Genomic DNA, 26424 nt, shown 5'->3' on the forward strand with positions numbered 1-26424 from the left:
CTTTTTTAATGATACGGCTCCCACGGATTTCATCCCGCTTTTCTTTTCAATTAAATGAAAATGACAGCTTCGACATGTGCGAGGGTATCGGGAATTGGTGGATGACGTCACATTACGCTAGCCCCTCTAAGGGAAGTCATAGTCTCGGACCAGACTGTATGTGGCTATCGCGAATGTTCGTTAGGATCGACGAGTAGCCTATCAGACGACGCAAACTGGCGGTGTAGAAGACTAGGGAAGTAAATGAAAAAGTGACAGTTCTCACGTGATAGGGGTATCGGGAATTGTCAATTGCGTCAGCCCTGAAGGCAGGATGTTGCGCTAAAAATAGATTGGGTTTTTCCAAATCGGACTGACTGCTTGTTTACTTTTGTATATTGGCCTTGTCATATCGCTAGCGCTAAAATCGTACATGCACGCGTGCAGGCAGGTAGTGAAAAGCTGCATGCACAGAGGGAATGTTACATGCACTGGTGCAGGTATGCAGGTGGTAAATCGAACACTGCTGCTGAGCATGCGCATGATTCGCTGTTTTTCAAAAGCGACACATAGGCCTACATGTATATTGACACCCTCTGTCGGTCAATGTTCTCTAAAATTGCACACATATTACTTGTGCAGTTAACGACAATGATTCTGTCTGAAGATGAATAACCCATGGGTATAAACACAGCTTTACACAACATTTGACTAATTTACATAGGCACAAAAGACCGTGTTCAAACTGTTCATGTACCGTTACTCAGCCAAACATGGCAGAGTAGGTCCCGGATGTTCGGTACATGTTCCTATCTCCTCAACGTTATACCTTTCCAACAAGGAAAGAGATACGAAAAGCGAACGTCTAGATATCATGATCATTTTGATCATGATCAATTTGTTGTGAGCTCGCCTGTCATGAAGGGTCTTCCAGCTAAGATCTTTCAGCATGCTGATTGCTGGTGACACTATGCCTCTGGTCGAGAATCCATTTAGATTCTTGCAGTTTTGCTGACGAGAATCTTTGAGAGAATGGATTCTCGGATTCTTGCCGAATTTCTGACATGTAATATGTTTAAGATATACAAATACATGTATACAAAATAATATTTCGCAGTATAAAACCTTTGACAAGCGTAGGCCTATGCATACTAGTACAGGGATCTACACGGTGATTTTTTTTATTTTGGGTGGATCACGTCCATATAGGCATTTTACATTGAAAATACATGTCACCCATGCACCACGCAATTGAATAGCAGCCCAGTACTGCACAGGTTCGCTGTTTACCAGTTGCTCTCGAGTCTCGTCTATGTAATCGGCAATTTCGGAGCCTAAAGAACGTGGCGCACATTATCCCACATATAATATCATGATATCGGGAATTGACGCAAATTTTACGGTAAAAGCAGTCATACATGTACCTAGAAAGGATAAAATTCAAATTGAGAAAATATTCTAGATGTATGATTTGTTGACATACTAAGCGCATGTACATGTACTACCGTGATGTTGCAAAGTCGGAACAATGCGTACGGTACGGCGCAAAGTTCATTCTTAAATTTCCACTCAGCAACAGGCAACAGCAGATCGCCTCAACAGCCAATCAGAGACAAGTGCGTCAAAGGGTTACTGCAAAATATTATAGTACAGCTTTCTTACATCATGCATGTCATCATTAAAATCTGAATTGCAAGGTTCCTAATTTATGAAAATATTTAGAGTGTAGGATTGGGAATCCACATTTTATTTTCTAGGAAAGAAGGAGAGATGTGATGTGATTTTTGAGAAATGTTGTAATTTCTAACAAATTGGAGAACATGGAATTTTTGAAAAAGCAAAATTTTTCTTCAAAAAAAAATTTGAAATCACCCCATCACCCCAGCGTATACGTACAGACTGTGGAAGTCTGTCAGGACTGAATGTCATCTAAAGACTGTGACCCATTGATCTTATGTCCTACCCGTACTTGAATTCACTTTTGGGCTTGGTCTGAGGATCATTATTTAACAATTATTTAACAACTTCCAAGTTTTGCCCTAATTCTGTAAGCATGTGTGACAGGTTCAATGGCAGCAAACCCTAGCCACAAAATCAATTTGCAAGAGGCCAGAGTTCATATCCTGGGATAAGTAAACTAGTATACGGTAATTTAAAGATCAAACGATGTCAAACAATATCTTGAAAAGAGTCCTGTTGTTTACATTAAATATTTTCCAGGTATATTTACCGTACTAATTTATATCCTTGCAATTTGAGTGTGCATTTCTTACTCCACTTTGACTTGATCCATCACCACAGGTACCCGGAAACCCAACTAGTACATGTACCGGGTACATTTGTATGATACCTGGGTATACAGTTACCGTACCCCTAAAATCACACTCTTAAAAAAATGTAATGTCATTTCACATTCAAAATTTGTACCTTCTTAAACAATTTGAAAGTATTAAAGAAAAGTGGACACAAAATTTGAAAATTGGACACAAAATATTCTGGCCGTACTTTAACAAGTTCAAAAATTGAATGAATGGAGATATCCTATGCAGGGATTGAGTTTTAAGGCACATGAGTCTGAGAGTACTAAATTAAGAGAGGCGCTACTTCGATCGCTAAAGTGAGGACAGTGTGAGCTCGGTACCTGTGTAAGAGTCTGTTCGTCACACCGCAAATCAGGGACAGACTTAAGTTTCAGTTTTCTACTGGCCCTCCGGGCCAGTGAAATGGCAAATCTACTGGCCCTGCAATAAATTTACTGGCCCGGCTTTTTCAATATGTTCTACTGCAAAAAAACCCCAACTTTTGTTGGTGCTTTGGGGGAAAAATCTATATCAATTTTTATTTTAATCATTTGTCACCATACAATGTGTATCATATCGCAAATATCAAAAAATCAAAATTATTTGATATTCCTCGTTTTCAAAATGCAATTCGATATGTTTGATGTGCTCTCAGGTCCCATAAAAAATATGTGGAAACATCACTGTCCGAGCCCTTAAAGTCAAGCAAACCTCAACATTTTAATTTGTTTTGTACTGAATGTACTCAATGTAGAGAGTGAAGTTACTAACACAAGTTCAGTCAGTAGTCCTGCCTTTTTTAGTTCCAAAAGTTTCAAACTAGGCGGTATTTGCGATATCGCTATCATCATCAGATATAATTATGTAGCGCATAAATATTATACAAAAAAAAACATTGAATAAAGATATAAATTTCAAGTGACAGGAAGAGCAGACAACTGTAAATATGACCATCATTGATATCTTGTCTCGTAAGTGTAATATATCAGTGGCCCGCCGGGCCAGCATTGTTGGAAGTTTACTGGCCCGACGCAAAATCCACTGGCCCCGGGCCACCGGGCCACTGCTTAAATCCGTCCCTGCCGCAAATCCTGAAAGGTGATTGTGAATATGTAATGATATGAATGAGCTATAATGTGACGTAGCTACGAAAAGGCGGTGTTATTGGATGTACAATGTGGTTCATTGGGCGGAGCCATTATGCCCATATTAGGCTGTTGTGCAGACGTCACGCTCTGCGAACAGTACAAAAAGGTGACTGATAGATATTACAGCATGGCAGCAGACAGATTGCGCTGTCCTCTGACCCTGACTGTTTGTCACGTAGACAGACCGTGACCTGGGTAAACATGTACAAAGCAGGGGATGCGACTGTGCCACAGGTCTTGTCTTCGGAATCGGTATAGGCAATTTGTACAGAGTGCCGCTAGCCTGCATGAGTGTGATTGCACAAATTGCCTGCCCCAGTGTGATTTATAGCACACCTTGAGAAGTAAACATTTCCAGAAGTGCGATCAGTGGCGTAGCTGCCAGGGGGGCAAGGGGGCAATAGCCTCCTGGCAAAAATTGCTTATTTGGGCCCAGTGCAAGGAAAAAAGAGAAAGGGATGGAAAGGAAATGAAAGAGGAGAGAAAGAGGGAGGGGAAATGAGAGAGAGCGATGGAGAGAAGTAACCATTATTAGGTGTCATTCCATAGGATTATTATCAATATGGTCATGTGTCTTGAACTTGCCCCATTTTGCGTTGCACAGCATTTTTGAGCTTATTTACACCTTCCGAGGTTGAAATCGACATAAAATTTTAAATATGCACTCCACCCCATACAAACTATACATTTCCTGAAAGAAAATTGCATGAGCAATCCAAATATGCCATTTAAAAAACTGTAGGGGGTATTGTTTAAAAGTTGTCCAGACTGAAATTGTCAGCTAAAATTTAACTTTTTCATTTTTTATCTTTCAAGACATAATTTCTTAACCTCTGCCCCTATCTTTAATTGCTCATCATATTTGAACTCCTCATGAAATTTCCCTTCAGAAAATGTATACTTTTATATATACATACCCATTTTCTTACTGTTTCGGAAAATGACCTTAAATGACCTTTGACATGTGACCTTTGACCCTGCCTTTTGACCTAAAACATTGCTTAGCTAATACCTCTTTACTTATAGACACTTGGGTCCAAGTTACATGGAGAGGGGCCTTATAATTTGCAAATGGGAGCAATTTAAAAAATATAACTGCAATGCTCATGATGCTGTGCCTTCCATAGGGTTTGTACAGCCCGCTTCCTCAGCCACCGCTTCCTCAGCCACCACCACCCTGAATACTCCAATAACAAATGGACATATCTCCAACACCCTAAAACACACATTAATGAATTTCGCACAGCATATAGTATGGAGTTTCAGCTTTAAATTGACACCAAACTTATGTCTGTAGTACATGTGGTTGTCAAGTTATAAACATTTTTGGCGAAAGGATCGGAAAAATGCAACGCCGCCATCCTTTTTGGGTGGCGAGTTCAAAACACATGGCCATATACCATACTCGTACTAGATCCCAGGATAATTTTTGCAGGCTCCGATAAATCCCCTGTCGGATTGCCCGGGGCAATTAAAAATACTGTCGGGCAAGCTAAATCATCAGACACCCTGCCCGATCGGGCAATTTGCAAATTATTGTGCAGTGATGTGCGGTAGATATTTAAATACATCACAAATGCTACGATGAACGCTAATTTTGATAAATTGTTGTCTTAATATTCTTTATTTTGCCACAAAGAAAATTTACAAAACATTATTTGGGAAGAGATAACAATCTGAAAAGGATAGAAATGAGTCTGAGGATCAAGCAGGCAATACTGTAAAGCTTCAAAGCAGGGTAATGCTGTAAGTTTTTTTGTAAGCTTAAAATCGCAATTTCCTGTGAGTGACTAAAATTTTCCGGGAACAAGGTTCCCAAGTTTATACCAGCTTTTTCCCAGTAGGCCTATGGACAGATTTCTTTCACAAATATTCGGGCAAGTAAAAGTTGACCTAACCTTGCCCGATCGGGCAATTAAAAAATTTATCAGAGCCTGCCTTTTTGACATCTCGAAGGCAAAGTAGAAAGGCGCCGAAATGCTAAATTGCACAAAAAGCACCTATTTTAGGAGCAGTAAATTGTAAATTGGACAAGTAAAAACAATAAAAAGGCTTTTTTCTGTTTGCATGTTTAGCAAATTTTCTAATTTTTTTTTAAAAAACAGCTCCCAAACATGGTTGAACAAATTCATCAGGATCGGTAGAATAAAGTCAATCAAAAGGTTCTTATTTCTGATCCAATAAATTGCACTTACTGTATGCGTTTGATAACCACTCTGTTATCTTTATCAACACTGAATGAAGACTGCTACTGTCAACTGGTCATCCAATCACCTATTGATTTCTTGGTGATTGACTTGTTGACTGTGTTGCCAATTTTTTTCCTGTTGGATGTTTTGATTGATTTTTCACAGGATGTAGCAGTTCATCAAAAATGTGAGAAAGCTGATATTGACCTTCATCTCTGTTCATGGTGGTGCGGTGCCCCTTCTCTTCCTGATCTCTATAGCCTCCTTGACCCAACGTTTATATCTGTCTTGCTCCGTGCCTATGACCTCTGCCTCCCCCCCAATAGATGACATGGTTCCTCTCTGCAACATGATCTGTGATGGCCGATTTATGGATGGTTGTAAGCGATTCTTTCCTACTTGCTCTGGTGACTGTTTTTCCAAGTTCTTTTTCTGCTTCCGCGCGGTGCTCAATCCTGCTCATCCAGTCGAGTACCAAATTTCCTTCCCGTCTCTCCCACGTACGAGAGATCGCAGTTCAAGCAAGGAATGTTGTATATGGCTTGGGTTGTATTAAGCGGATCGCGTTTATCCTTCGGGTGCACCAGTTGTTTCCTAAGGGTGCTGTGTGGCCGTCTTCATTCAGTGTTGATAAAGATAACAGAGTGGTTATCGAAACGTACACATTAAGTGCAATTTATTGGATCAGAAATAAGAACCTTTTGATTGAGCTCCCAAACATTTAATAACAACAGCCTTAATTTATAATATTTTCGATGGCCTCCCTCAATAAACAGGGGTACACACAGGCCTTGGATTTGTAAAGGATGATAGAGAGTACCACTGAGCACTGGGATGCCACAGGTTCTAACCATTTCTTTTATTTTCTTCCTCGATACTCAGGATGAGGAACCAAGTTCAACCAGTACAGAAACCAAGGATGACGAGAGCCAAGAAGCGTCTAAGGAATTCCCTACCACTAATCTCTATGAATTGGAGAGTCGTGTGTTTACCGACCAGTGGTCCATCCCGTACAAGAAAGAAGAAAGTTTAGGGAAATGTCTTATTGCTGCGACGCGTCTAGCTGAGGAAGGTAAGTCACGTTTTTGTACAGTAGTGGTAAGAATATGGGCTGTTTCTGAATTGGCCATACTTTTATGTAAAAAAATCAATAGCATTATCGTGTTCACTCTAGCTTAAGTTGGACCTGGGGGTGCCCTCACATGTAAAGGTGGTACAGCCATACGGGTCCCCTTTTCAGGCTCTCCGACAGTTCCTTAAGCAATCCATGTGCGGCGGTCAAGGGTCCCCTTTTCAGGCTCTCCGACAGTTCCTTAAGTCACCACCCCCCCCCCCTTTGGATCTGCTCCAGTTCTTTGAGCCTCAAACTCTGACATTTGTACACAGCTCTCTAACCCTAACCCCCTAAGGGCTTTTCGGCGACGGGAAGGGAAAGAAGGAAAGAATAAAGAGAGAAAAGAAGGAAAGAAGTTGTTTGCTCTGGGTGGGATTCTAACCCGAGACCCCTCGCATGCCAAGCACTCGGTCGGCGACACTTTGCCACGGGTCTTGGGCTTCGCTGGCCAGCGAAACCGTGCCTATATCACTTAGAGGCGATTAGTCATCACACCACGTGGGATGCATGCACGAACAACAGCGCATATATCAAGTAGTATTTTGTAGTATTCAGGCGGGTTAGGGTTAAGCTCAAATTTGGAGAAAAATAATTTTGAATTATTTAGCTCCACAGCCTATAATTTGGCCCTTATTTCAGTTCATCAAGCCCCTATTTTGCCCGAAAATCAGTTCTTAGTTCCCAAAGTTTGGCGCTCCACGCCGCACACCCCTACCAAAATTTATGTTGGTTGTTCTTTTCATTAGTCAGATGATGCACTGTATGAGGCTTGTTATATGATGAGGACCTTCTTTTTTGTTAATTTCCTCCCTCTGCAGGTTTGATGGATGCTTATGAGAATTGTATGAGATTTGTGAGAACTGTACGAGGCTTGTTAGCCACATTGAATTATAATAGGGAACTTCTTTCTTGTTCACTCCCTCCCTCTGCAGGTTTGATGGATGCTTATGAGATTTGTGAGAACTGTACGAGGCTTGTTAGCCACATTGAATTATAATAGGAAACTTCTTTCTTGTTCACTCCCTCCCTCTGCAGGTTTGATGGATGCTGATGAGAATTGTATGAGATTTGTGAGAACTGTACGAGGCTTGTTAGCCACATTGAATTATAATAGGGAACTTCTTTCTTGTTCACTCCCTCCCTCTGCAGGTTTGATGGATGCTGATGAGAATTGTATGAGATTTGTGAGAACTGTACGAGGCTTGTTAGCCACATTGAATTATAATAGGGAACTTCTTTCTTGTTCACTCCCTCCCTCTGCAGGTTTGATGGATGCTGATGAGAATTGTATGAGATTTGTGAGAACTGTACATACGAGGCTTGTTAGCCACATTGAATTATAATAGGAAACTTCTTTCTTGTTCACTCCCTCCCTCTGCAGGTTTGATGGATGCTGATGAGAATTGTATGAGATTTGTGAGAACTGTACGAGGCTTGTTAGCCACATTGAATTATAAAGTCAAATTTTTGGACGGTCATTTTGGGGTCATCCAAGGTCAAATTACCAAAAACTGTTGTATGGGCATGAAACGTGGTGGGTACAGTCAACATTTAGAGCCAAATTTTGGAAGATCATTTCGAGGTCACAAGGGGTCATCTGAGGTCAAATTAGTAAAAACTGTCCTATGCCCATAAAACTTGGTGGGTACAGTCACCATCAGCCAGGTAATCGCGACAGCCGAGAACCGCCAAATACGGGTAACCGCCTAGTTGAATTATAATAGGGAACTTCTTTCTTGTTCACTCCCTCCCTCTGCAGGTTTAATGGATGCTGATGAGAATTGTATGAGATTTGTAAGTCGCTGCATGCCAGAAGCTTTCAAGAAATTGATGACCTCCAACGCAGTCCATCGATGGGGTGGTGAGATCCAAGAAGGCATCTACAACATGTTAGGGTTACTAGTAGACTTAGTAGCAGCTAGACTGAAACATCAACCAGTACCATGTGATCTGTTAAATGTGCTCAATATGGTGAGTGTTAATTTGAACCATGAGAGTGTATACAGGTAAATTAAGTAATTCTTGGCCAAACTCGAACATACCTGTTGCGTCCATGTAGCGTACTAACGCTATGTGCGTGTGTGTTTATCGTGGAGCCACTAGTATCCCGAGGGTTCGAGCTTGGCCAAGAATTACCAAATTTACCTGTAGTAAGGTTGTCCTTAGGAGATTTGGGTGAGCAAGGTTGGTGCTAACTTACGTTTCTGTGTTTGGGACTTGACTCAAGTCAATGCACTATTGCTGAATGTTAATGCTTGTTCTAGAGGCATGCATCAATATCTTTATTGCACTTACCCATTTCTCACTCCTGTCAAAGGTGACACCCCTGGCAAAATCCCTATTTGTGACCGTCCACGGCGAATGAGCCGTAATTCCTCCCCCGGTCAATTTTGTTTTATTTCGTGTTTAAAAAATAAACATCATAAACTTAAAAATGGTATATCATTTGACTTCAAACGATATCCAGAAGCGGGGTTATGGTTTGTTAAACTTTGCTCCTTCAACAAAATTATAGCTTTTTACGTTTTTACATATGTCTCTTTTTCCACGTTGTTGGCAATAAATATCAAACAGTCATAATTGGCGGTCTTTTCAAATCATCCCCAAGTCAACGACGTTTAAGAAAGTTCTCTCATTGTTAATTGTTGGTTATGCATACCTGTACAAAATACAATGCCTGGTAACCCACCACTTGAACAGGATTTAGCAATATAAGCAAACAAAGACCAGAGCTATTAAAAGTTCTATAGCCATCTAAGGTAGAAGCTTATTATCCACTTCAACAATAGGATTATTGATTAGTTTTTTACTATCGAAATGAGACGGATGTCGGGCCAGCTTAAGTTACCGATGAATATGACCTTCGTACACATTTTACACCGTAAGTCAGAATACAATTTAGGGAATTTACGGCTCATTTGTGCTGCCAGGTCACATTTGTTTGTACAAGGCCTTTCAGTTCCAGCCAGAGGTATTTATTTTGTGACATGTTTCCCCCATTGAGTGTTCCCTTCGTGTCAGAGGATGCCAGATGGAACAGCCGAATCCCTGCAAAAAAAAAACCCAATGCAATGAAGAGATCTATTGCAAGTGACGTCACACCGACCGAATAATGATCTTGTGTAATTGTGGCAATTGCATTTAAATCCACACTCCCCCTGTGGAAGATTTCGGAAATAACTGCCACAGGGGGAGTATGAATTTCAAATGGAATTAGCACATTAGACAGCTCCATTTAAAACTTACCCTCCCTCTGTGGAAGATTCATACCCTCCCTCTGTGGAAGATTCAGGTTGAATCTTTTTCAGAGGGTGTATGAAATTCAAATAGAGCTGCCTAATGTGTTCATTCCATTTGAAATTCAAACTCCCTCTGTGGAAGATATTTCCAAAATCTTCCACAGGGAGAGTGGATTTTGAATGGAATAGCCCATTATGGCTATTGCCATATGAAAATATACATGTGTTATTTTTTTTTAAATCCAGGCTTTCAATGCTGATACAGAGTTCCATTATAAGAACCGCTCCAAGCAGTGGGAACGTCTTCATTGGGAAGAAGTGTTTGGCGTCAATCAAACGTTTGCTGTCAGCCCGCCATTCACTCAGTACAAGGAACCTTGTGGATGGCTAGTTAATCTTATTAACAGAGTAAGTACAATCACTAACCAGGGTTAATCAAACGTTTGCTGTCAGCCCACCATTCACTCAGTACAAGGAACCTTGTGGATGGCTAGTTAATCTTATTATTAACAGAGTAAGTACAGTCACTAACCAGGGTTAATTAAACATTTGCTGTCAGCCCACCATTCACTCAGTACAAGGAACTTGTGGTTGGCTTGTTAATCTTATTAACATGGTTAGTACTTAGTGTTAAACTTCACCGGGGGCAAGAGTGGCCTAATGGTGGTTAGAGTGCCCACATTCTGTCAATCCTGTCATGGTTGATTTCAAGTTCTTTTCAGGAAGGTTACAGCAAGACTAAGAAATATAACAGGTTACTAAGTTTGTACAGCCCCTTGTCCCTGTTCATAGAGTAATATTTCCCCCATATATTTGACTCTTTTCACAGTTTGCTCAACAAGGAGGCTTTGATGAGATCAAGAAACATGTGTTGGAGTCATCGGATGATCTGGATCCATCTGTGAGTTATCTTAATGTGTGTTTTAAAAGAATATCTTAGTTTGTGTTTGAAATAAAGTTATAAATGCTTTCTGTCCTTTAAAATTTGTAACACTGTTAAGGTGTCAAGTTTGATATAAAATTGGATTGATTGAGGCCATATTTATTGGTCTAGCTGAGTTTTAAATTATTGGATGAGACATAGGTACCGTATTCTTATGTGTTTGATCCCATGTTTTCACACACTTAAAATTCATCAAAACATAATAATGAGGGTAGTTGGTTCAGATGCGATGTCACCATTTTTGATGTCACCATTGGATTAATACGTAATCGTGAAATCTTCAAAACAACTAAATGTGTTAGGGGTCAGTTGCGATGTTGCCATTTTTGATGTCACCATTGGATTAATACGTAATCATGAAATCTTCACAAACAACTAGATTGTGTTATTTGTTGCTAAAAGCAAAATTATGTAAATTTTCTAAAACCTTTAAAAACACAACTCAACTGTAAGTATGTTAAATAAAAAATAAATGTTGACATTTATATAGCGCTTTATGCCGTAAACAGCCTCTAAGCGCTTTACATTTATTCCGCCGTCATTAGAATATGTCGGAACCACGTTTGCAGCCTACAAGTGGCGCAGGGTCCATCAGTACAACGACTGTGACTACCCCTAACAGCTTCCCATTGCACCTGGGTGGGGTGAGGCAAGCGAGGCAAAGCGCCTTGCCCAAGGGCGCAACACGGTGGTGGGGCGGGAATCGAACCCACGCACGTCGAGCAAGCTCTCAGATTATGAGTCCAAGGCTGTAACCACTGAGCCACCGTGCCCTCATGTTGTCTTTCAATTTGTAACAGCTAACCATCTATTTTGAATGGGCTGTCAGCCTTGTAGTTTCATCATCCTCGTATGTCATGTGTCATGTGACCTATACCGCCTGGGCACATTCCTTGAATTAACTTTGAATCAACATCTAATTCTTGTTTCAGACAATGGCGGCCTTACTTCAGCCATTAGGGATCTGTGCAGAGTATTTGAACGTTGTGAGATTCTCAACGTTTCTTGCACAAGCCGAGAAGAAAACACTGAAATATGTCACCGAGATTGCAGACAGTGAACTCAAACAAAAGGTGAGCCATGGGGGATGCCTGTACCTGAATTGATTGTAGGTATTTACAATATGATGCGCCGCCAGTGGTTGCTCTTGACTTCCAGGTTCGACATCTGCGTACTAGCCACCATTGGATTTTCACCCCAAGTGTGATAATAATGTTGAAAACAGCTGCGCTGATGTGGGAGATTGGGTTTTTAAAATACATAATTTTTCACCAGGCAATAATTATGTTTATTTATAAACTGAGCTCAAAAAGAAACTTATAATTTTTCACAAGGTCATATCTTGAAATCCTGTCCATCAAATTGAACCAAAATTACACACATATTTACTTCAATACTCTACTCTTAACACATGTCAGTAACCAAGCAGTTATCCAACTGACACAACAGCAAAATGCACTGACATGGGACAGCTTCCTGGACCACATTCACAGCTCAGCCCTGTTTCATGAAAAAAGTGTATGAAAAGCAGAAAGCAGTACTGTTTTATCATCTGTGCAAGGATCTTGTGTGCATTCTCACAGATTTGTTGTCCTGGGTGCCAAATGTTGGGCTGTGAAAGTGAATGAAGTCCAGAAGCTGTGTGTCAGTTGGACAACTGCTTGGTTACTGACATGTGTTTTGAGTAGAGTATTAAGGTAATCCTGTGTGTAATTTTGGTTCATTTTGATTGACAGTATTTTAAGATATGACCTTGTGATTCACAAGTTGTAAATAATTATAAGTTTCTTTTTGAGCTCAGTTTATGATTCCCGTTGATCATGCTACTGTTTTTCCATGTTTAGGGAGTTGAATCATGCGGCGGAGCAAGCGTGAGTGCCACGAATTATGTTGACTGAATAGGCCGGCAGCGCAGGTTAATCGATTATAAACCACCTCTTCTCAACATCTACACATTTACATGCATCTGAGAGGTCTAATTTCATTGTCATTAAAGGTTTACACATGCATGTCAAAATGCAGTCAAATACCCCGCTCTTTTAATTGTGCGCAGGCAAGTGTATAATGATTCCTGTACGGGTTGCTTCAGGCCACATAATAAGCTGATTCCATGCATTGGCTTTTGCGTGGTCAATTCGTAATTTGTCATTTTTAAAATTGCACAAATTTTCAAACAACGGTTCCTATGCTCACAATGATTAAACTTTTGATATCAGATTTGATATCAACCTTCGAAGGAAAGTGTATAGAAAATTATTATATAGATTATGTTGCCATAAACTCATCAGACTCTGATTAAATGGGGATGGAACTAGTGGCGACCTTTTAATTTGGCTGTGTTTATTTACTGATAGCATGTCATATTATCCTGACAGAAAGCCGGTAGTATATCTGATCTGCTGTGCACCATGAAGACGTTGTGTTTGATGTTCTGGGTGGATGACGTACAAGAAGTAGACGATCTCAGATTACATATAGCACTAAGAATGCTGAGGTCACCACACTTTAATGCTAAGATGAACAGCCTCAAAGAGGTATGTAAAAGTTGCTATAAGTCACCGGGGGAGAGGGGGGGGTACTCAAGTTTGGTTTTGGTAGGGGTGTGCCACTGAGAATTTGAAAGTGGACCCATCAGTATACTAATTGTTCCAAGAAATTTGGACTCATCGATATGCCAAAAGTCAAAAAAGGACCCATCCATATATAATACCAATATTGGCATAGAAAAAGGGGTCATTGATATACCAAAAGGCTGCAAATGATAACCATGTTTGTGGCACATCCCCGTATGATCATTTGTACTGAGTACACCCTGGGCATTTCACTCAACTTAACAAAGCTTTATAAGTCTCAAAATCGTTCGAAACTTACGACACATCTTAAAATCCATGTTATTGATGACTTACGATCGATACCCTTCGTAAATAGGGATATACCACAGAGACCCTTTGTAAAGTTATGTGTAGTAAAAGGGCATTTGCAACTTGCGAACGGTTACTAGAGAATATGATGTGTTAAAAGTTTAGTGAAATGCACCCCTGGAATTTCATACACCCTTTGAAAAAGATTCAACCTGATTCTTCCACACAGAGAGGGTGAGTTTCAAATGGAGCTGCTAATGTGTTCATTCCATTTGAAATTCATACTCCCCCTGGAAAATATTTCCAAAATCTTCCACAGGGGGAGTGTAGATTTTAGATGGAATAGCCCAATATTCAATACACATAAAAAGACATTTTCCAAGTATAATATTGTCTTGTTGTTCTCTGATGTTCTCTGATGCCTGTTTTCGTATGTATTTTATTGTTTTTTTACTCCATATTTTTGTGTTTAAGCCAAGTAAAAAAAAAAAATTAGTTTCTTATCCCTGCCTGCATCGTTTTTTGCTGCCACATCAAAAAACAATAAAAAGACGAAATTTCGATTGATTTTCGCTGTCAGTACCTTTTCTAGTCTTGTTTGCAGCTAGTTTGTTCCTACCTTTAGAAATAATGAATATGTAAAAACATATGGCGAGGCACATATGGAAGTCTTGCCGGAAAGGCACTAGATCTATCTTCTTTGGGCAAAAACTTGTTTTGGAAAAGGCAAAAAAAAAAAGGCAAAAAAAAGTGCCCTCATCCTCCTTTTTGAAAAAAGTTAGGATGAGAAATATTTTTTTTTTTTACTTGGCTTTATCTAAATGTCAAATTTGGCGCCTTTGGCCACCATGGGCCAGACCTTGTCACATATATGAGGCATATAAGTCAAACTACTTTTGTTTTGAAACCAACAGATCACCAAACTAATAGAAGACTCGACGTCGTCCAGATCCAACCGTAATGCAATCAACGAGGAGAAGATTCTTGAGTGGCTTGTAGATAACAAAGTACTCTCTATAGCATTGGAAGGTAATGCAGAACACCGTAAATGGGCGATATTTTTGCGCGATGTTTATTTCCGCGCTTTTGGCGTTTGAAGCGACCACTGTGAAGATAACAGGGCATGAATATATTCCTTGTATGTATAGGTTAATTGATGAAAGCTTAGAATTATGAATTTAATTATAATTGAAACTTTAAAATGAGCAAAATGAAAAGTTAACTATGTGAAAATTTCAACATTTACAGTAGTGCCCTCACATGACTCTAAATATGTGGGGCTAGGAGTGATTAGCTCCATCACAAAATAGCCCCTTAAAAGTATTCTTGTGTTAAGGCGACGAAAAAAGAAAACCCTGTTCTACGGGCCCGACCGACCCAGATTTTGAACAAATTGGGAAAAAAAATTTCCTGTACAAATGAATACCGACCCAAATTTTGACAAGTTCAGGAACAAAATTTTTTTTTTTATTTCCCCAAATTACAAATATTTAATGATTTTGGTGATTTTTTTTGGTCATTTCCAAAAAAAAAAAAAAACGAACCGACCGACCCTACTTGAAAGGTCCGTCCGCCCGTTGAACAGGTTTTCTTTTTTTCGTCGCCTAATGGCAAAATTGCACTACTTTTCATCAAATCTGTTCAAAAAAACCCTTGGAAGCAAAAAGTGTTTCTGACAGATTTGATTATTTATTATTTTTGAGATAATGGAGAAAGACTGCACCTGCTTACACTAACTTCCAGAGAATGGACCTCTTCTTACTCTATTTGATTGATGTGCACACTGTTCATAAGTGACATAGGCAGGGCTTTGTGTTCCCTTTGTGGTTCTTCATGGGTGCAACTTTGGCATAGGATCTGCTAGTCAGATTACTGGCCTGTTATGATTGAATTAGCCAATCAGAAGGCTTCCGTGTTTACTCTGTGTGCGCTCGGATGATAAACAAGGGCTGTTCTTTTACATTGATTTGCACAGGCACATCAACATTCAGACTTGAAACTTTTAAGCTTTTTTGCGGATTTCAGCTCTTTTTTTTTTGCGTGCTCAAATGGACGTGTTTTCTTTTATTTTCAGCCCAATTTGACCAATTTTACGCCAATTCCACACTGGTTTTTTTTTAAGGTCCGTCAGTTTCAGGCCTGAATATTAATGGGTTGTATTGAGGATTTGCGCATTGAAATTGGGAGTGCTTTGGATGCCTCAAGCCATCTAATTTCCATGTCATACTATACATTGATTGACTTGTAATAGGCGGAGCTCATAACATTGTGGATTGATATAGAATGGCATACACACAGTTTGGCGCGAACTGTGTGTTGCATGAGTGATGCAAGCTTTTGTGAATTTATGTGGGCATAAGTTGGGACTTTATTGACTCTTTCAGTAACAAAAAAAACAGTCTGGCCTATTATGAGCTGATCATAGTATAAGCAGTCGCCATGGGGTGTAGTATTTTTTATGTTTTTCACGTCTACATCTGTTGCTTGATTACTGCTTGCCTATGATATAAAATTGGATCAATTGAGCCCATATTTATTCGTCAAGCTATGAATTTTAAAATATTGGATGTGACATAGTTGAGTCCAATATTTTAAAACTCATAGTGAGACCAATAAATATTGGGTGTAAAGCATCCAATGTTATCATTATTATGTTTTGGATCCAATATTTTCACACACTTGGATCCATCAAAACAATAAAAAATCAATCAGGACTCGCTAATATAAAGGCTCGTTTCCTAATTATTATCATATGTTTTAACATCTACAGGAAGTATAGACCAGTCTCAGTACTGCGATAAACTCAAAGGAATCGTGGAGTTTCTTGGAATCAAACTCTCATTAGATGAACTCACTAAAATATGGAAGATGCAGGTATGTGGGCTATTCCGGTTGAAATCCTTACACCCCCTATGGAAGACATAATCTTAATCTCTTTAGACACTCTTTTTTCAGTGTTGTCTGCTCCAAAATGGGCAATTCGAATTGAAATCCATACACCCCCTATCGAAAACATGAACTTAATCTCCCATATATTGGGTGTGAATATCAAATGGAGTCACCCATTTGGGTAACCCCGTTTAAAATTCACACTCCCTGTGTGGAATATCAAGGTCATGTTTTGGGGTGTATGGATTTCAAAGGGTGTCACCCATTCAGGTAACCCTTTTTGAAATTCTCACTCCCTATGTGGAATATTAAGGTCATGCCTTCCAAAGGGGGTGTATGGATTTCAACTGGAATAGCCCAGTTTCAGAAAAAAAACTACAGTTTATGTTTGAGTGATATAATTTAAGCTGATCAATTGACTCCTAGGAGGGAGGGAAAAACCGTCAGTTATGTGTACTGTAAAAGCACTTAATTTCCCGAGCACTTTATTTCGTGAATCACCGATTCACACACTTTTCGTGGGCATTTAATGTCAGAATCCAGATTTTCTACACCTTCAAGTGTTAATACACTAGGGCGGCCAGCGGTTCTCACTTGAAAAGATGGGAATTAGCTTGCAACAAAATAATGATTGCACCTATGCGAATCTGAAGCGGTCATAACTTTTGGTAATTTCGACACCGGTATGCAGTGAATCAGAGCAGGAAGTTACTTTTAGATGAAAACACAATTTATTACACTATTATACTAATTAATTGATGTTTATAGAAGAGGAACAGCTTTCAAATTAATGAAAAGGTTGTGTTTATACCAGACTATTACTCAGCTGTGTTACATGTTGTAAAACGGCAGCCGCCACTTGCTCCTGATTTTCACTGTGTTCAATTCGCAAGGAATTTAATTTCGCAAATCTAAGTGTCTCGCAAAATTGGCAAAATGAAGTGCTTTTACAGTATATATATATAGAGAGGCATACCTAAACATATCACAGTCACTTTCAAAGAGAAGTGTGAAACCCCTGACTGTCCCAATGGGCTATTCCATTTGAAATCCACACTACCCCTTTGGAGGATTTTGGAAATATGTTCCTCAGAGGGCGTATGAATTTCAAATAGAATTAACACATCAGTTAGCTCTATTTGAAACTCTGAAAGATTCAGAAAAATTAGCTAAATGTGCTAATTCCATTTGAAATTCATACTCCCTCTGTGGGACACGTTTCCAAAATCTTCCACAGGGGTAGTGTGGATTTCAAATGGAATAGCCCAATTACATTCCAATTATAAGAGGGCCCATATATGAAAAGCAATGCTTTGGCACTGATTAATGTCTACCCTCTATAAAGATATAAATAAATGAAATTAATGATGGCTGATAGTTTTAATAATATATTGTTTTGTTTTTTTGTTCATCAACAGAATGACCAGCCCCTGACTGTAGTAGACAACATTCACTCCATTATGGCGTCAGCTGCTGTCAAATTCAACAATGAGCAACTAGAGCACCTCTTTATGCTTATACAAAAGGTAGGTCATCAGTCATAATTATACACTGTCAAATTCAACAATGAGCAATTAGAGCACCTCTTTATGCTCATACAAAAGGTAGCGGGTCATCCTTAGACTAAATCCATCAGTAATCTACACTGTGCATGTATTAGATATTCTAATAGTGGCGACTGAAAATCTTACCGCTCGTATCATAGACACACAGGTTTTTGCTGGTCGGATGATCAAGCTAAAGGTTGGATGACCAGCTAAATGTTTATATAAGGTAGAAAAAATAAGATTCATAACACCGTGTATCGATATAGAATGGCATGCACACCATTTTTACAGGAATTTACGCGAGCGTGAGTTGGGACTTTATTTACTCGTGCAGTAACAAAAGCCAAATAATTTCCGCCTTATATAAGCCAAACAAACTTTAGACAAATACATAATCGGGCCATGTTCTTTACATCATTGTCCTCTGGAATCACTGAAAAATGAAAAGGTCACATTTATAAAGCAGGTTATTGAGATGAGCGTCACCACCGCCCGCCGTGAGAATCTTGTAAATTGCTGGTACTCGATGCTATTGTTATAATTGGTAATAAATTCTAGTCCAGTTACGATCAATGTAATCGGTGACCAAACTAATTGACCACGTGAGCAAAGCACTTGAAATTGGCCACCGCAAATTGTTGTTTGAATACACAATACAGAGTGCATACACTGCACTTGTCAGACCAACGGTGGAATATTGCGCTAGTGTGTGGGACCCTTTTACAAATGAACACATACATGAGATTGGTAAAATCCAGAGAAGAGCGGCCTGCATGGTTTGCAATGACTATCAGCAAACCACTAGTGTATCTGGTCTGATAAGATCTCTTGGCTTGGACATGTTAAGCACACGGAGGAAGATCACTAGGGTCAACGTACTGCATAAAGCCATAGGGGGTCACCTGGCCCTACCAGTGTCGGACTACCTGCGCCCGGCCAGCCGCTACACAAGACACGCTACTACCAACACTTTCATACCGTATCATGCAAGAACCAATTGTTTGTAGAACTCTTTTGTGCCTCATACCGTCGTTAATTGGAATTCACTTCCACCTGATCTCCACTCAATTGAAGGAGCTAATCAATTCAAATCAAGCACTTCAGAATTCTTCAAGAACCAAGACACAATAAATAATATCAGAGACTAAATAGCAGCACAGCATTGAGCACTCCACCCTCTTCGTGTGATTCCTTGTGGAATGTTGGAGAGTATCCAGAAAGAAGAAGATCTCTGGGTCATGCTTCTCTGTCCAGGTCTTTGAATTTCACTGGGTAGTTAAGTTTGTTTTGTCCTGGGTCCTCCCGGGCAGCTCTGCCGGGTCTAAAACACAACTCGCACTAAGTTCTATGACCTCAAAACAAAGCCAGACCAATAAGTCAAGGCTATACCAATAGCTATTTGAACTGACTGAACCCCCAGAAGGTGCAGAGGTCTAATTATTTTTTCTGGGTCAAATTTTGGACAGGGGAGTTTTGGTGAAAATGATGAGCATTTGTAAAAATCCTTGCTAAGACCCTGGACCTGCTTGATGTTAATTTCTAAATTGGCATTTTTTTTAATTTCCAGGCATGGAAAGGTGAAAATGATCGGATCCAAGAGAAACTCCTCAGCCTCATCGGTCGTATCGGCCGTGATGCACGCAATAACAAAACCACATGTAAGGTGCTAGAACTACTGTGGGATCTTGCTCATCTACCCGGCATCCCGACACCGCATCTGGAGCACGCCCTCGAGGAACATCTAGCGATTTTAAGTGACTCTTTTGCCGTTAGTCAGCAAGTCAAGAGCAAATATGTACTCAAATGTGTGGAAGATATTAAAAAGGTATGTTGTCAAATGTGTCGTTAATTTCAGAAATTATGAATTTGTGATACATTTAATAATAATGTCCATGAGAACTACCTGCCGATTGGCCAGAATGAATGTTGTGTCCACATTTGGACCAATCAAGTAGGGTATTAATAAGATTATCTACAAATGCAAGTTTGACCATAAATAGTTTAAAGCCTAGTCATAATTGGCAATTGTAATGAGCATTTCATGTTATCAACCAATCAGAAATGCTGTTAGTGGACCAGTAGTGTCCAGGGGGTTAATATATCTTCTTGAGTTGACCTGGCAAATTCTAAAAAACCAAGCTAGAAAAATTTGGCTTAATCATCATAATTGCAAAACCAAATAGTCAGTAGTCAGTTAGCTTGAAATTCCCCAAGACAAGGAATTTACCCCTAATATTAATAATAATAATACCAGCACTTATATAGCGCTATTACAAATTCAAAGAATATGAACATAGCACTTTAATTGTCTTGTTGTAATCTGTTCAAAACTTGAGGAGCTGATTTTGGCTGTGAAGGTCAACTGTGGAATGTCTAGGGTTGTGCCCTTAAAGCAGCAAAGTCCCTGAGTTGTTGTTAAATGGTTTATGGAATTATGTGGGGCTATAGTGGTCAGCACACTTTACAGGTTGTGCGTAGTGCACTATAAATGATGGCGCTTTTTTTCTTCTCTCATAATAAAAAGTTACAACATTTCTATGAATATGTTGTACCGATGCAGCCGGTCCCTGTGTAAGTGGTTAAACTTTTGGGCTATTCCATTTAAAATCCACACTACCCCTGTGGAAGATTTAGCTAAAGTCTGCCACAGAGGGAGTATCAATTTTGAATAGAATAGACAATTAGGTAACTTCCATTTGTAATGCTTACACCAGTTGTGGAAAATATAGGTAAAGCCATAATACAGGGGGAGTATGGGTTTCAAAATGATTACCTCTAACCAATTACATTTGAAAACCATACTCCCCCTGTGGAAGATATTTCCAAAATCTTCCACAGGGGTAGTGTGGATTTCAACTGGAATAGCCCATCAGATGTGTTTCTGACTTCATCTGATGAAAGCTCGACCACTCACACAAGGACCGGCTGCACCGGTACTATGAAAACCAATGGTGTACTTGTAGCATGTAGAAATACTTGAACTTATTATGAATTCCCATTGAGAAAGCCGATCTAATTAAGTATTAAGTTCAATTGGGTTTGGGCATTGACATGCTTAAAAATTGTGAATTATCTGACTGATATGATATTTTCTTCTTTCTCTTGCACATAGGGTCAGACTGTAGTGCCGGCATTAAGGCAACTTCACCACATAGTGAAAGGCATCACCAAGCAGAGTTATAGCAAACACGATAAGGTATGACATCTCCATCTTTGATAAGACAAATGCGCTTCTGCAAAAAAACAACCTTAATTCATAACCTCATTAATATACCCGAAACCTGTGATCCAATCAAAAGAAATTGATTGCCTGACCGCGCACTAATTGCGAGGTCATTAATAACTCACAATGACTCCTGACGCGCTTCTGGCGTGCGTGTATAAAGCTAAGCGTTATTGCAACGCATGCGCCTACGCCGATGCCGCCCAGCGTTCTGTGATTGGTAGCTCTTGTTGTCGGTAGCGATTGTTAAATTCGCCTGGTCGATTTCTTGTAGGGTAGGTTACAACAATAATTAAAACTGGTTATATTTTAACAACGTTTTATGGCATAAAATAACATAAAATGCTATTTTGATTTGTTTAAATTATTAAATACGACGGTAATGAATGACAATAATAACTTTGCACCATCTATTTTGAGTTCATTGTGTGAAATTGTCGGGTTTTGTTTTGGGCCTCGGTATTTTTCCTCGGGAGCTACCGCTCCCTTCGGAAAAATGCCTCAGCCCAAAACAAAACCCTCCGATGTCACACAATGACCTCTAAATATATATATTGCGCAGTTATTATTGTCTAATTATGAACCTTATAATAGTAGTCTAAACATTGGCTAAGGGATGAAATCAAAACTCGACTGAAAGTTAACCGCCGGTTCCAGGTGGCTTTTTCCAGTTGAGCCGGTCTTTATTTTCTAAACAATGGAACACAGTTCAAGCATTGGTAGCAGCCAGTCAACTGGCGGTCAAGTTTTGAATTCATCCCTAACCTTCTTAGACTATTACACCCATAATTATATCCATTTATTGTAGGGTTTTATTTGCTTACATTTATTGTAGGGTTTTATTTGTATCTATTTATTGTCGAGTTTCATTTGTATCCATTCATTGTAGGGTCTACCGCAGGAATTGAACCGAAACCATGAAATCATCAAATTAGTTACACAGAGTTTACTGAAATGTCATAAAATGGCTGTCAACGCTGCTGAAGATGGACATCTTAGTGCCAAAACAGTGGTAGATGGGAGGAGTGGCTACACGCATAGTGAGGTAAGTAATGGGCAGGGTTATAGCCACGCCGGTCCGTGCCATTGGGGGTAACCGGCATGAACCAGCGCCAATCGGCACTAAAAAAAATAATAATTTCTTTTTTCCCCACAAATGATTTATTCATCATAAAAAGAGTAAAAAACAACAACAAAAATAGGGGGTATACCCCCTAGCCTATTCCCCAATCCCTCATGTTCACTGAACAGATTGTGCTCCAAACCAGCGCTCTAATAAAAAAAATTGCATAGTAAAATTAGCCGGCACTTAACTTGGTAACCCTGGTAATGGGCCATTCCATTTAAAATCCACACTACCCGCTGTGGAAGATTGAACTAAAATCTTCAACAGAGGGAGTATGAGTTTTGAATATAACAGACAATTGGGTAACTTACACTTGAAATTCTCATTCCCGTTGTGGAAGATATAGGTAAAGCCATAATACAGTGGGAGTATGGGTTTAAAAATGATTACATTTGAAAAACATACTACCTCTGTGGAAGATGTTTTTTAGTGTGGATTCAATTGGAATCATAGGCGTCGATCCCGGGGGATGGTGGGGAAAAATCCCCCTATATTTTGCTAGGGGATGGGCCATACAATCATTCCCCAAATGTTTACGTCTGTATGTGGGTTTCTGACCAAATTAACCTCATATTTTGCCATTTTTGCTCCAATAGTGCACATTTTTGTGCCCTTTGCACATATTTGTTCCATTTTTGCACCATATTTCATAAGTTTTGCTTCAATATAAACTAATTCTTTGGCCAAAAGGTGCTGGATTCACTATACTTCAGGAAATGTTTTCCACCTCCACCTCCAATGTCAAAAAGAAATCTATGCCACTGACTAGAATAGCCCAATGGTGGGAACAGATACACACACATAGTGAGATAGGGAATAATGTTATAAATAAATAAAAAAATAAAAATAAATAATGCATCTATTTCCGGGGACTCCCAAATGAGCAAAACACGACACAACAAGGCCCTCATGCAAAACGAGAACCTAAAATGCGTCCTCGAAACGTGAGTCCTCGGGGAAACATCAAAAAACGAGGTCCTATAACCCTATATGGAAGACTTTAATTAAATATTCTACTGGGGGAGTGTGGATTTTAAATGGAATAGTCCATTGTCTGAGAGACTCTCGAGACTTAAATATGCAGGTCATCTTTGATTCTGTAATTAGCTCACAGGTGTCACCAGATCAATTTGTTACTGATCCATTTATATGTGCGCCTATCATGGAGAGAGTAAAGCATGGTGGCCTTGAATGACGTAGAGTATGGCTGATTTCTGCCTTACTGCAACTTATACTAGGGATGACCAATGAACCATCAACTTGATTAGAACACTCCCATAGACATGCAGGGAGCTCAACTGTGCACTGCTTGCACAGACATTTCTAAATTGATCTCATTCTTTTAATTTTCAATATTTTTCTGTAAAAATTGGGGAAGTTACTGCCAATTATATTTTGTAACTATCTTGCAAATTACAGCAACATAAGTTATTTAGTTTTTCTGTAAGTGCGAGTCAAAATTGGTCCATCGCCACAGTGCGCTTAATTGCCAGTGGCTGAGTTCAGCACTGCTCAAGAATGGCACAAAATATTCATGTCAATAATTTCAGGTGAAAAACGTGGCCTACTGAGCTGAAATTTGGCAGAGTTGCCAGTAATACCTCTGTCATACCCTCTGTAAAAAGGTTAAAATATTGAACAAGTAGATCTTGAGTTACAAATTAAATCACCAGCTTCCCTTTGGAATTTCCATACTCCTTTCGAATCATGCTAAGAAGACACCTTTCTGAACATAAATGTGAAGTTTACGTGCTCATTTGATGTATTTTTCACCTGATTTCAACCCTAAACGTTTTGTTATATTTAGGCCCATACCATCTACAACTTGCTGCTGGCTATACCTTGTTTAGGACTTTCACCTGAATGTGCAACCATAACTGTTTCAAAATAGCCCGCGATAGTCATGCAGGTAACTCCGAGGTCAAGCATTGAATTGGTTTGAACAAAGATACTCATAATGTATTGAGTATCTTTGGTTTGAATGAGGAATACTACAGGAACCAGCGCCTTTTGTTAGAAGTCACACATGAGCATGATGAGTAAAGTGGATAATCTCTATTGTTGTGAATGAGTCAATGACCTTCAAAACTTAAGATTTTGTTTACATACACCTACTAATTGATCATATTAAACCCAATAACATTGAAATTCTTGGTTGTGAAAAATAAGTTCACCTTCTTAGTGCAATTTTGATTTTGTGCCATATCGGCTATCTTGGATGATTTTTGGCAAATGTCCTCTAAATGCATGATTTCAATGCCTCGGTTTGAAAAAATAAGTTATGCCAGTGACTAGATAAGTGTCATTTCATAAGAAACCCTTTGATACTTTCACAATATGCTTGTTTCATGTTTGCAAATATGTTAAAATAAAGAAATATATAAAGGTAAATATATGCTTATGCCAATTTTGCTCCCAATTGCTATTTTTGGACCTTGCATTTTATTTCGTTCCAATGACCGGTCAGAATGGGAAACTTTGATAATTCATAATTCAAAAGTTTTTGACCGATTTTGACCATTAACCACCAAAATACTTCTGTTGATGAGTTCTACCCAGAAAACAATATTTTGTAGCAATAGGGTCAACATGAAATTTTGATGGTTATCCCTACTTATACCATGCTATACTGTAAAAGGGGACATTTTCATGTGATTAATTTTTCGCGCTTTGCCAATTTTGAACTGTTTCCCTTGTTTTTAAATTCATGATTCTAAGTTTCCTTATGTACATTGCCCTAGGCCCCTATACACAAAAGGAATATATTTGCGCACTGTCATTTTTGCAGTAGGAACTTGGAACGCGAAAATTAATGTAGCGTGAAAATTTACACTTTTACAGTACCCTGTCAGAATGCATAATGTAACAGCTTTCACTTTAATTTATGTGGAACTTTTTGTTTGTAAAATCAGTTTGATATGATTCTATAATCAACTTTGTCATTATTGCAGCATGTGGAGGTCCACCTGCGATTTCTAGCCTTCATCCTGCAAGAGGGCGCCCTCTATCTTCAATGGCACAGAGCAAGAGAAATATGGGATTGTCTTGTGGCCAACCCAGAGGCTCATGAGTCAGACAAAGAGGTAAATATCAACAATTGTTACACCTCATAAATATTCATGAGCAAATCATACCACCGCATTGGTCAATCCCAAACCTATGTCACATGGTACGATAGTTTTCCTTAAAGTCTGAATTTAGTTTGTGGTGTTATTAGAGAGCAGTACCGGCCAAATTATCAATCAACTAATTTGATTGGTTACAAAGAGGGCTACATCATGTATTAGTACACCACATAAATATTCATGAGCAAATCATACCACCGCATTGGTCAATCCCAAACCTATGTCATGGTACGATAGATTTCTGTAAAGTCTGAATTTAGTTTGTGGTGTTATTAGAGAGGGGAAGTTAACACAGTGGGCAGTACCTGCCAAATTATCAACCAACTGATTTGAATGGTTACAAAGAGGGCTACATCGTGTATGGAGCCAATCAGAGATATGGTAAGAAAAGTTTTGGCAACACTGAAAGTTGTTGGGTATTAAATGTGTGCTCTTTATTTCAGACATGCTATGAGTGGTTCAGGAAAGGTCTTAGCGATCTGGAAGCTGACACACAGCTTCAACTGTTCCGAGAGAAACTGCTTAAGTTGGAACCAGCGACGTTATCACCTACAGGGTTTGAGTGTGTCAAGGCATTCTTTGAGTCTATTAATATCAACAATCATTCGTTGAAGAAAGGACCTGCTGGTTTGGTAAGCATCTTCAACCCTTTATTTGGGGGTAGGGTTAAGGGTAGCAATATCCCTGGGGTGGGGGTCAAGGGTAGCAATATCCCATGGGGTGGGGGTCAAGGGTAGTACT

At 39.3% G+C, this 26424-nt stretch overlaps 1 protein-coding gene across 1 annotated transcript in view; it reads left to right on the forward strand.

The window, feature by feature from the left end:
• LOC140145438 (ubiquitin carboxyl-terminal hydrolase 24-like) overlaps window positions 1-26424 on the forward strand; it is a 116555-nt gene that overhangs the window by 1131 nt on the left and 89000 nt on the right. The window contains 14 exon segments of the mRNA XM_072167155.1: window positions 6499-6688; window positions 8490-8701; window positions 10216-10377; window positions 10799-10870; window positions 11845-11985; window positions 13288-13446; window positions 14688-14802; window positions 16544-16647; window positions 18081-18188; window positions 19777-20034; window positions 21322-21405; window positions 22322-22477; window positions 25510-25641; window positions 26127-26315. Coding sequence (XP_072023256.1) covers window positions 6499-6688; window positions 8490-8701; window positions 10216-10377; window positions 10799-10870; window positions 11845-11985; window positions 13288-13446; window positions 14688-14802; window positions 16544-16647; window positions 18081-18188; window positions 19777-20034; window positions 21322-21405; window positions 22322-22477; window positions 25510-25641; window positions 26127-26315 — 2082 coding nt within the window.

The sequence above is a fragment of the Amphiura filiformis genome, chromosome 2 (genome assembly GCF_039555335.1).
Source record: "Amphiura filiformis chromosome 2, Afil_fr2py, whole genome shotgun sequence".
Classification (NCBI taxonomy): Eukaryota; Metazoa; Echinodermata; class Ophiuroidea; order Amphilepidida; family Amphiuridae; genus Amphiura; species Amphiura filiformis.